The sequence below is a fragment of the Erigeron canadensis genome, chromosome 4 (genome assembly GCF_010389155.1).
Source record: "Erigeron canadensis isolate Cc75 chromosome 4, C_canadensis_v1, whole genome shotgun sequence".
NCBI lineage: Eukaryota > Viridiplantae > Streptophyta > Magnoliopsida > Asterales > Asteraceae > Erigeron > Erigeron canadensis.
This window is the reverse complement of record NC_057764.1, coordinates 42,925,877-42,938,135: the sequence shown is the minus strand read 5'-3', so window position 1 is coordinate 42,938,135 and position 12,259 is coordinate 42,925,877. Positions and strand designations below refer to the sequence as shown.

Genomic DNA, 12,259 nt, shown 5'->3' with positions numbered 1-12,259 from the left:
TTTATATAAAATATCACATCTTGTAGTTTATTTTAATGATGTTTTAGTTATAATTTGTTAATGTAAATAACTTAATATTATCATTATGATTTTTCTAATAATTAAATAAATATGTAAATAATAACCGGTCGGTGTAAAATTAGTAGTGTCTCATTTTAATGGTACCGGTTGTGAAAAATCGATCTCGGTCCTATACAAATCAGCATCGTATTATTTACTATTTTCTTTAGTATTATCCTAATACCGAATTCAAAAATCATAAATTATATTCCTTGATTAGAAAATTCATATAGAAAACTACACCTTTGACTATACCTTGACCATTAAAAGATTTGATATTATTGTTGGTCTTTATTTAAAAAAGGAATAGATGAAATGTTAGTTATTGTTCGAATATGAAGATATAGAGACATTTATTTTGTTTTAAATATGAATTATAATATTTTACTAAGTATTAGTCATAGCCTTTGATAAACAAGAAACCCGACGAGCAAAAGTTAAATTATAACAGATTGGAATGATTTCATTCATATGTTTAAGCAAACCTTGCAATTGAAAGGGAACTGAACAATGACCAGTATATAACATAGATCAAGTGACGTCGAAAATTGTCCACAACTAAACCTGTGATATAACATAGAACTGTTTTAAGAATATTACTACTAATCAGCAACACATTTCTTTGTGATTGTTTAAATAAGGGACATGCTAAAAAATAATACACCACCCATGAACAAATTTCTGAATATATAATGTACACAAGGGATAATCAAATCCCTTACAATTTAAGTTTAAAGTTGTATCTTCACAAATCACAATCTTGTTTGAATCTACCTCAAGATTTCACAACTTCAGGTCGATTTTCTCAGACCACTTGAATATTTCTGTGTAAACCTGGTCACCTCCCAGTTCTTCACCTGTCGCTCCAGCAGCGACTTTTATGACATCTTCGATTAATTGGAAGTTACCCATTATATCGACGTGGGCACCACTTTGCGTGCCACGGCCCTCAAGAAAGTTAGATGGAGGGTTGTGATCATACTCCCTAATGTACGTTTTGATTCCTGAGGGATTGAAACGGGTTTTCCCACGCCACCCTTTTGCACACATATATCCTGCACTTAATGCTGGGACGGTTTCATCACCCTCAACTGTATAAACTCCATCATTCAAACAGCCATCTTCATTTTTATCATCTGCTGATGTGTCAATCTGAAAGGGTATGTAGCATTCTGCTGCGGTAGTGAACTTATAGATATATGCTCGTTCAGTTGGAATCCCAACTCCGTACATTGAATAGATTTCCATGTCAGGAGCATTTGGTAACCTGAAAATGAACAGAAGCATGCAGTTCAATTCTTAAACAAAAAGAAATTGTTGACCCTGTGTGTAGTTTCAAGCAAGAATAAAATGACAAGATGTCAATAGAATAGCTAGAGTTAGTCAAATCGGCAGGTTGGGTATCAGGCCACAAAAGACTTTTTAGACATGAGTTTGACAAGGTTAACCAGATTAACTACAGATCAAGTATTTATATTTATAATAATAATCCAACAGTTTTTATATGATATGGTTAAGATTTACAACAATTACATATTTTAATGATAATCCAACTTTTTTAATAGAATAATTGAAGAAATTTATGCAATAAGATAATGGGTGACATTCCACCCATTTCGTTAAAACCAACTTTTATCATTCTACCCCTTTGACTCGTTTATAGATGTATATAACCCGATATGATTCAGTCACAAACAAATAGATTGAACACTTGAAACTATTCTTCTCTACAAACAGCTAAAATATCCTCAATGATTACATAATGAAATGATGGGGAAACCTGTCAACATCAAGGCTATCACTCAAAAAAATGAGCTCGATGGGTTATATTTGATTAATCTGGGTCAGATGGGTATAGCCAAAACAATCGTCTAACAAGAAAAATGATCGACCGTCGACCACCCAAAAGCGTATTCAGATGTTTACAACATCCTGAATGCTTCTATCCAAAACAATTAGGTAAATATTTTAACAATAAAGATTTTTAAAAGTATCATCAAATTAAGTATATAAATTAAAAACGGGATAAAAGATGTTGCTGGATCAACCCAAACTGACCAAAAAAACACACAATCTAATCCATTACCGGCCCGCGTTGCCACATCTATGTGTTGTGGGGTAACGATTACGAATGCTCATAGAGGTAGTTTGAGTTAATGTTTTCCGTAGTTGAATAATACAGATAGTCAAATTTCATTAAGACAACAAATATGCTAGAAGGTTCTTACTTTGTCTCCAACGGGTTGGACCAGTATTTGTAATGTGCATATTTTGGGTCGTCCAAATTGTCAGCAATGCCATATGAAAAATGAGCACTGCCTCGTTCCATCATTTTTGGGGCAACAAACTCGAACAAATCCACGATGTCTCCAGCTGTATACACCTTGTACTCAGCAACAGCCTTGATACCACCAAATCCCATGTCATGGTATTCAGTCCACACGTCCCGACATGTATGATTTGCAACATTGTTACCCTTGACAGCACCCTAAACATTAACAATTACTTTAGTACATGTTTATACCTAGCTAGCTGACTATTTTCATTCAGTGGACAACATCTATAAGAGAATCCTTGAAAATAGAAGCCCACAGATGGCACCCTAACTAATTTAAAAAGACTTAGACAAAAAGTGTGACAGGTCAACGGTCAACCCGACTTCACCCACGCAAAAATTACGTATTTTGACTGTGAACCTGCCCATTTAACTACCTCTACTTGATGGGGACCATAAACTTTACCCTGAATTCTATCCTCTCTATCTCTGAAGATGGTGCCTCCGCTATATCTTTTCCAAAGGAAACCATCCTTCCATAATTTGCCTGTGTTGCTTCACGTACTTCACCTGTAGACTCTTTCTGGGTGTCATTTCCATGTTTTCTCTTACTAGGAGAATATCCTTCTTCAGGTGACCAGTCAACACCGCCCCAAATGGTGTCCCCACCTTTTGGTATCATGGACATAGTTGAATCCCAGGTGCGACTCATTCTCATAACATGTTGCAAAGTTTGAATCTGAAATATATCTGAGTCCAACACACCTGGTGCAAGTGCCCTGCAATCAATCCAGGTTCCATAAATATGCAATGAAGTTAACAACAATAATAAAAGACAAGCGCATATCAACATGGCTTGTTGTATGTGCATGATTTATGATACTTTTTTACAGTAATACATCAAAGGCAACAATATGAGAGTGGAAGATAACGGGTCAAATGAGCATTGGTACTGGATAGGTTGACCTTCTAACGCATTTTTTGCCCAAGACTCCATTTCTAAAAAAAAGTATTATAGTCATTTAATGTGTTAATCATGATTCATGAGTACAGAACCAACTTATGACGATTATAATCTATTTCTTTTTTTAGTAAAACAATTTAGAAATTTGTATGCATTTAGAATGGACATTGATAAACTTCCAACCCGTTTGGCCCATCTCCCTTTTATCTATATTTTTAGTTGCCAATTTAAGGTGGAACACAACCCAAATCTGCATGTTCATGGAGAAATGAGTCGGGACTGACACCTATATATGATTTTCGAATTGATGCTGACGAAGTAGCCTTACTAAAGTTTAAGTTAAAACCTGACAGATGCAATATCCTTGGCTTCAGCAGAGAAAAGCCCAGCCACAGCCTTTGGGACACCCAAAAATGGTCCACCAATATTCATCACTGCTTTGATGTGCTTAGCGCACCAATCTGGTCCACCTCCACCACCCATTGGAGCTGGTGCTTCCACCCATTTCATAAAATGCAAAAAGTAGATGACACCCATTGAATGTGGAATGATAACCGCCTTATTTCCACCATTTGTAGCGACCATGAGTTCTATATTGCTCTTTATCCGGCTCAAAGTTTGGTCTCTTACCTTCAAAAGATAGATTGTGACGTTTAATTTATTTGGAAAGTGGCAAAGTTCAATCCATTTAGTTATGAACGGCTCCATATGGGTATATTTAAATGGTTCAAATCAAAAAGCTTAGATAAAAGGGGTACAGGACTACAGGTTAGAACGTCATTTATAGTCTTCTTGATGTACACAACCAGTTACTCCTTTGAAAATATTTAGATTATTATTGGAAAATGATGTTTTGTAGTCATATTTAAGGGCTTGATTAATTTACCGTAAAACTTTGTGCATTTATAACACATACATAATAATTAATAGATATACAAGCTTGAAAAAAGTGTGTTTCAACTCAGATCCCGTTTGAGTGATTACCCAGGCTTGCCACCTCTGATGAGAAGCAAAGGCAATAAAATTCCATGTAAAGGTTAAACAGAAAGCAGACATACTTCTGTATTTTGAAATGCAAGTCTCCAGTCATATGATGCCATATACATATTTTTCTCTTCATATCCAACACGAGCCAAGTTAGCAATCAAAACAGCCCATACAAAGTATCCTGGAGCGAAGTAGTCAGCAGCTACGAGTCCACTTACAGGCCTGACCCTTATACCTGGAGGATCCATTCCGGTTTTGTTGTCTAGCGACATGTGTTGTACCCAGCATGAAGGCCTGCAATGTATCCACAACTACCCATAATTCACCTAATTATACAAGCACCTAAAGCTCCGATCTAAAGATATACATATAACCATCCATCTAAAAACAAAGCGATAATAAGAAATATAGGTGAAAAGACATAACAAAGTGTTCATTAATGTGAAATCTGCAATCACGGCATAGATTTTAAGTTGCACGTATCAAGAATGGTCATGTTCAAGCATCACATGAATCAAATAACTTTTGACTTGCCGTTCATAAACTAATACTAATAACAACCTTTGATTACCAAATTTTCGATTTACTCCTAAAGCATAAACAAAGATGCGTAAAATCGTAACTTTCACTTCACATTGTTTAGGGCAAACTCTGCTTGCTAATCCCAGTTCAGCTCAGTTTGAGCAATTAGTGATCAATGCCTAGATGGTGTAGCCTATAAGATTCCTATCAAAGAAAGATGATAAAAAGGGGAGCAATAAAAAAAACACCATAAAATCTACCTGATCAAAGGAGTAGATGGTAAAAATGCAAAAAGGTTCTTTAGTCTTAAGGTGCGAACTTGCGTTCTTTACATAATTTGCTAATAGTTAGACCTAACCTTAACCACTCTAACAACAGATTATTGCACTCTACTCAATAACCGTTGAAAACATCCTATCCCGTGGCCCATATAAACTTCATCTCAATTGTGGCCAAAACAGACATTTCTGTCTTTGTATTCAAATATAAAACTTCAAAATTCTAGAAAAAACTGACAACCATTTTGTAGCCACTAATCATGAAAGCTTTACAAAGTTCAAGTTTATATGCCAATGGACTCGGACCGCATGGATTAGTCAGCCGACGTCCACACACCGTAATACCAAATTAATACAAAAGGTAATTGTGCTTTAAGAACATAAATAAACGTCATCTAATACTTCCGGATCGATTTCAACAGTATAACTAAATAATACAACAAAACAAACAAACAAAAAACAGTTATTATAACTACGGAACTACCTATGGTATAACTAAACTATATATAAATACATATATGTGTGTGTATGTATACCTCTTATAAACTTCACCAAAAGTACCACCCCAAAGTCTTTTCCTAAACAAACCATCCATACACTGATGCCCTTCCCAAAGCTCAAGTCCACCTGTGACGATCCCAGGAACAAACACAACTGGATGTTTCGCTTTCAATCCTTGTTTCAAACACTTGACACCTGGCGGATCAGGCCACGGCCCAGATATTGCTTCCGTCACAAACTGCGGAAAACTGGCAGGCATGGCATTATATAAAAACAGCAACAGCCACCATACTGAACACACACATCCTATAAACCAGCAACAGTTGTCAATACAAGAATAGTTTTTCTTGATTTTTTTCTTGCCTTTTTTTAAAGATTTTATCTTTTCTTGTTTGTCGTCTTCTGAATCATGTGTTGGATCTGGGTTTTGTTGTTGGTCTTCTGGGGTTGGTTTTCTTCTTCGAGTTAGTGTGGCCATTTTGTGTGGGCAGCCGCCGAGACGGTGGTATTCCGGCGGTCGGTGAGAGTTGTGGTGATGACATTTTGAATAGATTATGTGGAAGGTTTTAGTAGGATTGATTGGTCGTGTGAACGTGGGCCCGGCATGATCATTAGTTTATTCTTGTTTATCTTTCCACAAAAGTAGAAGTATGGCTACCATTGCTTGGGCAGTAAATTAACTTGTTTGTAAATAACTAAATATTACTTCCCGTCCGATTTTAGTTGTCAGGTTGATTAATTTTGAATGTAAATAACTTTGTTTCTAGTATATAGTAGTTGATAAAACTTATATGAACGAAAAGTACATTAAAAACCCAATCTATTCATATATTTTATATCAAATGTTACATGACACAATCAAAGTTATTTACGGTGAAAGTTAGTCAACATGATAACTAAAATGGACAGATGAAGTATTTAAATTGTACTTTTCGCTATAACTTAGTGGTTGAACCCCAGTTTTATATGTGGGAAGTCTCGAGTTAAAGATATGGTAAAAACATTTAAAGGAATTTCATAATAAAGTCAACAGAATTGAGTAATATGCAACAATAATTGAAAAATATGAATATGAAATATTTTTAATATTAATAATGATATTTCAATAACTATGAGATAATATGTTATGAATAGGCATGTTTTCATAGGTCGGGGTTAAATAAACCACAAACTTATTTAAGAATACATACATAATTCATTTGATTAAAAAATAAAACAAAAGTTGACATGTGGCGATTAAAATAAAAAAAAAATAAAATTTTGAGAAAATTACATTTTTGGTCCCTCCACTTGGCAAGATTCACAGTTTTGCCCTTAAGTGAATTTATTACAAAAAAAAACCCCGAAAGTTGGTCAATTTTTTCAATTTACACTCCGCTATTAGACGCTGTCTATTTTGTCCGTCAATTGAGAGGTAAATTCATCATTTCACCATTTTCTTCTTCTTCTTCCACTCTCAAACATGTATATCCCAACAAAAACATGAAACTCAGGTTGTTGAACAAGAAACCCAGATTCTTGACATGAATAAATGATATCTCATAATAGCAAGATTAAATCTAACAATAAACATCAAACATAATCTTCATCATCAGGTTTTAATTTCATCCATATATCCATATATTTTTAAATCAATGATTTCAGATTTAACAATAAAAAAAAAACAAAATGATATTCTGAAATCACACATATACATATCATTACTGCTTTGCATTTTATTTCCAAATCAAATAATAGAAAAGGAATATATGGCGTATGTACCTCAAATTTCGTCCAACATCAATGTTAGTCGGATTGTTCCATAGATGGATTAAATTGACCAAATCAATTAATTAATTCATCAAAAGAAAACAAATTATGTGGCTACCACCACTCTAAATTTCATTTTATATTACTTTGATAGTTTGATCTATATCATATCTCTTTTATATAGCAAAGGGAGAGAGGTCTCATTTTATACGAGATCTCGTTTATCTAAACAAGAGTAAGTATCCGTGCGTTGCGGCGGTGAGATGGTGGGGGTGATAGGTCATGGAGTGTGATAGCCAAATGCCTTAGTCGTACGGGCTCCACCCTTAGATTTAAAAATTTGTCGAAAGTATATCGAATGAGATTTCTAATTAAAGAGCATGAAATTTTATGAACACCCATATAAATTTTTATAATTTATCGATGTACTGTCTTTTGATAAAATATTTTGAATGAATTGGAGGAATAAATGATTTATGGAGGAGAGAAAAAAAAATGATTGGTTGAGATTTGAGGAGAGAGAAAGGGTGGTAGGTAAATATAGAATTGATATATGGGCATTTTGGGAAAATAAATGTTGAAACTTAAAATATAAATAGGGGAGATCTGCTTTATAATATAGTATAGATATAGATATAAATGAATTGAATTATGGAAACAACAACAACAAGAAAAGAAAAATCGGAGGCGAACCACATAAACTTTTTGTTGCCAGAAAAAGCCCCAACAACCACCGATTTTGCTACATTTGTCGCCGGAAAAAGCCACCACCACCACCGCATTATTATGTTGCAACTTTCGAGAGAAAAACATCACAAATCTATATTTACATACATATACTTAAGCATGTTTTTCCGATGGTGAAGCATCATTCATTTTTTCTGGCTATAGTGTATTTCGTTGTGAACTGAGAGTAGCGATAGGTCAATGATGGTAAATGCATGATAGATCGGAGTGCAACCAAGAAAAGAAGCCATTGTGGTGGTAGTCAAGATTTCAGGTAATGCTGGGGTGGTGATGATGACATATATTTTTATTTTGGTTTTGAGATGGGAGATAATGTTAGGAATAGATGGATGTGGGATTTGTTAGGTATATACATGGAGAGATAAGTTTCATATATGTTTCAATGTTTGTATTATGTATATTTATCTATTAAGAGAATGATAAGAGAAAGGAGAACATGAAGAAGAAGACGGGCAAATGACGAATTTGCCCCTTAATTGACAGACAAAATAGACAGCGTCTGGTAGCGAAGTGTAAACTGAAAAAATTAACCAACTTTTGGGGATTTTTTGTAATTAATTCACTTAAGGGCAATAATTGTGAATCTTGCCAAGTTAAGGGACAAAAAATGTAATTTTCTCTAAAATTTTAGTGTAAAAACAAGAGAGCTTCACTTGGTGTTCACAATTTAAAATGAAATCATAAATGCAAATGTCAGAGGTCGTAAATTTTTTTGTGAATAAAAACAAAATAAAAAATATGAATTAAGATTAAGAAAAAAAAATGGAGGTAAAAGGGTTAAAAGAATCACAAAAAGTAAAGATTAAAAAAAAATTACATAAACAATTTTAAAAATAAAAAGAATAAACATTTTCAAAAGTTTAAAAACCAAAAATTACAAAAAAGAAGTGTTAAAAACAATGAATACAAAAGAAAAGAAAAACAACTAATGTTATTGTAATTTGCATGGATAATTATCTAACGATGAATTGTTTTTAATATATATATTAATACTAGAAAATGTTATTGATTTGGTAAAGATACATGAATGATCAAGACCAGTATTTCTCCTAGAGGAGTATTTTTCTGATAAAAGCCCCAAAAACCTTGAAAATGAGTAATGCTACTTGAAATTCAATGCCACCTTTTGGTTTGTGAATTTTTGCTCATGTCTATATGAACATATATTGCTCATGATAAAAAAAATTAATACGTGAATAATACCATAAATTCCATGTGGAAACAAAATTACGCTCGAAACGTGGCATATGTATATCCCAAGTCAATGTTGGGCCGCTTCTCAACAAGATTGTCAAATGACAACTACTCAATCTTTTATAATGTTTGTATGATGATTTTTCATTGATTGATTGTTTTGTGTTTTTTAATTGCTAAACTATTTTTATTTTCCAAGGCTATAAAAACTGCAAATCATAATTTGAACTAGTGATTATAGATTCATAGTGTTGATTTGATTTTAATTTTTGAAGTTTAAAAGTAAATTAAATTACTAAGTTATCTTAATATATATTATAAGACAGTTGAACTAATAAATAATTAACCAATCAAATCGTTCAATTTTATCACTCTCACATGTGTCATCATTTAGATTAACTATAAATTAAAAACCCTAATAATCATTATCCAAATATATTATTATATTAGTATTAATATTTATATTAATTTGTAGAAAAGTCTACTTTTTTGTTTTCCATCAATAATTTACACTTTTTATCCCTGAATACTTAATTTATATTTATTTTTAGCCATCAACTTGAAAAAAAAAAATTCAAATTTACAATCATTTAATTAACTAAAAAATTTTCAACAAATTAAATATTGTATACAAAGAATAATTTCAAAACCTAATGACTTATTCACAAATATTAAACTAGATTTTTTATAAACTATAAATATTAATATTTAGTTTAATATTTAATAGAAACACAATTTAAACTCTATATACATATCCCAAACATAATAATAGATGACGATATACATTCTCTTTGTCGTAAACATAATAGGAAATTAGGAATCACATATCATGGGACGATCACATAACAAAATACAAGTTACAATAGATGGTTATTTGAATAATAAATTCAAATCAATATGAACTCCATACAAGATTCAATGTATATCTCAATCAAAAAGGTGTATATAACTTGCTTTTTTATATATTATTTTTGCGTATTAATGTTTAAAGTTACAATTGCCACTCAAATCAAAAGGTCTAATTGTTATCAACGAATATAAAAATTAACAATCCTAATTGCTATCTAAAAAAATCATAGGACAAATTATTGAAAATAAACATATGCGTGTTATAGGTACGCATCATGATCAAGTATATATACTTGAATGTCGGGTACAGAAATACAAGTATGTATATATATTAGTTCTTAATTATCTTTCATAATAATATCACATTATAAGTACAACTAGTTTCAAAAAAATTCTATAATAGAAAAATTATTATAGCATGTGCCTTGTGGAATGACTACGACAAACAATTTTATCAATATCTCCCAGCTAATAATTGTTACGAACCTATGATTATTGTACTACAATTTGCAAAATTTAACACTTAAAACCTTAATGTTTGAAAATCTAATAATGATGATATCGTTAAACCCGTATCCAGTGTTGGATACGAGTCTAAAATATAGTATTTGAATACTATACATGTCATGTTTATATGAGGTATCTTTCTAATTTATTTAACTAACTTATTATAATCCTAAGCCTTGAATAAGAAGACGGACCTAATAATGATGATATCGGTAAACCCGTCAAAATCTAGTGTTTGAATACTATACATGTCATGTTTATACGAGGTATCTTTCTAATAGCTTATTTAACTATCTTATTACGAGCATGGTACCCGTGCAATGCAGCGGCGGTAACGGCGACGGCGGTATAGTGGGGTTGGTGACGCGTGGTGATGACATTGACAATTGATGTCGAGTGGTGTAAGTTGATGTTAAGATAATAGAACTATTTTATAAGATAGAGACTTAGAATGTAAATTAACAAGATAAGGGTTTAGGATGTAAATTAATTTATCAAGGGCAAATTTGGTAATTTATAAAAATCCTTCCATAGTGGGGTGTTTATTAAGGATATTTTGGTAATTTTGTATGTGACATTTTGGTAACACTTTCCATTTTGAGGGGGTGTATAATCTTTAATAAGGAGTATAAGATATTTTATAAGATAAGGACTTAGAATGTAAATCAACAAGATAAGGGTTTAGGATGTAAATTAATTTATTAAGGGCAAATTTGGTAATTTATAAAAATCCTTCCATAGTGGGGTGTTTATTAAGAATATTTTGGTAATTTTGTATGTGACATTTGGTAACACTTTTCATTTTGAGGGGGTGTATAATCTTTAATAAAGAGTATAAGACTGGACTTCCTCTTACTGTACACGACTTCCTTGGCCCTTGCTTGACTAGGCCCAGAAGACTAAATTCCTTGTTTTCTTATTATGTTTGCCCAACTTTAATGTAATCTCATATAACAAATCACCTAAAACAAAAAAAGTAAAAAGATGATATTATTCCTGTTCAGGTTATTTAAAGACGACATATTGTTTTGACTCGAATATATGTGATTTAATTGAGATATTCTCTTAACCGTTTCCTATCAGTTCTCTAGCTACCTCGAAAAGTTTATTTAAACATATCTCTGGCCTTAGAACCTTTGTAATGAAAAGTTGAAAACCCAATAACTATTCACTTAGAATATCTAAAAGTTTAGTTAACTCGATTTTTTCCCTCTTGAACCCTGAGCATACTGCCCGTTTGGATGTTACTGCTCAGCTCGATGGAACGACTTTCCCAGCCGCAGTTAAAGAAAAAAAAAAAACGTGAAACGTGGAAGCAACAATAGCGTTTTAAGCCCCTTGAGTTCCTTTGATTTGAAATGGGCCTTCAATTTTATGGCATAAATTTTAGCCCAAGATTGTTTAGCTATTTTACTTATCCGCGTTGATCGATTGACGTCGTAAAGTATTGCTTATATAAACAACCCCCATGTTTGGAATTACCTCTCTCTTCTGCGTACGAATAATAAAATTATTCAGTAAGTAGTATAAATCGACAAATGTTAAAAGGGTTAGATCCCGTATGAAGACATACGCAAATTTATCAAGGATTTACAACAATTCTTCAATGTTCAAAAGCCTCAAATT

The 12,259-nt window shown here is 32.5% G+C and overlaps 1 protein-coding gene across 1 annotated transcript; it reads right to left on the bottom strand.

Annotated features, from left to right (window-relative positions):
* Positions 1 to 730: 730 nt before the first annotated feature.
* On the bottom strand, positions 731 to 6,131 carry LOC122595250 (phospholipid:diacylglycerol acyltransferase 1-like). The gene is made up of 6 exons (XM_043767585.1): positions 5,623 to 6,131; positions 4,358 to 4,580; positions 3,646 to 3,929; positions 2,802 to 3,114; positions 2,289 to 2,548; positions 731 to 1,327 (listed from the first exon to the last, which is right to left on the bottom strand). Exons 1-6 carry the CDS (start codon positions 6,063 to 6,065, stop codon positions 844 to 846), a joined length of 2,007 nt encoding a protein of 668 aa, XP_043623520.1. The 5' UTR covers positions 6,066 to 6,131; the 3' UTR covers positions 731 to 843.
* Positions 6,132 to 12,259: the final 6,128 nt, after the last annotated feature.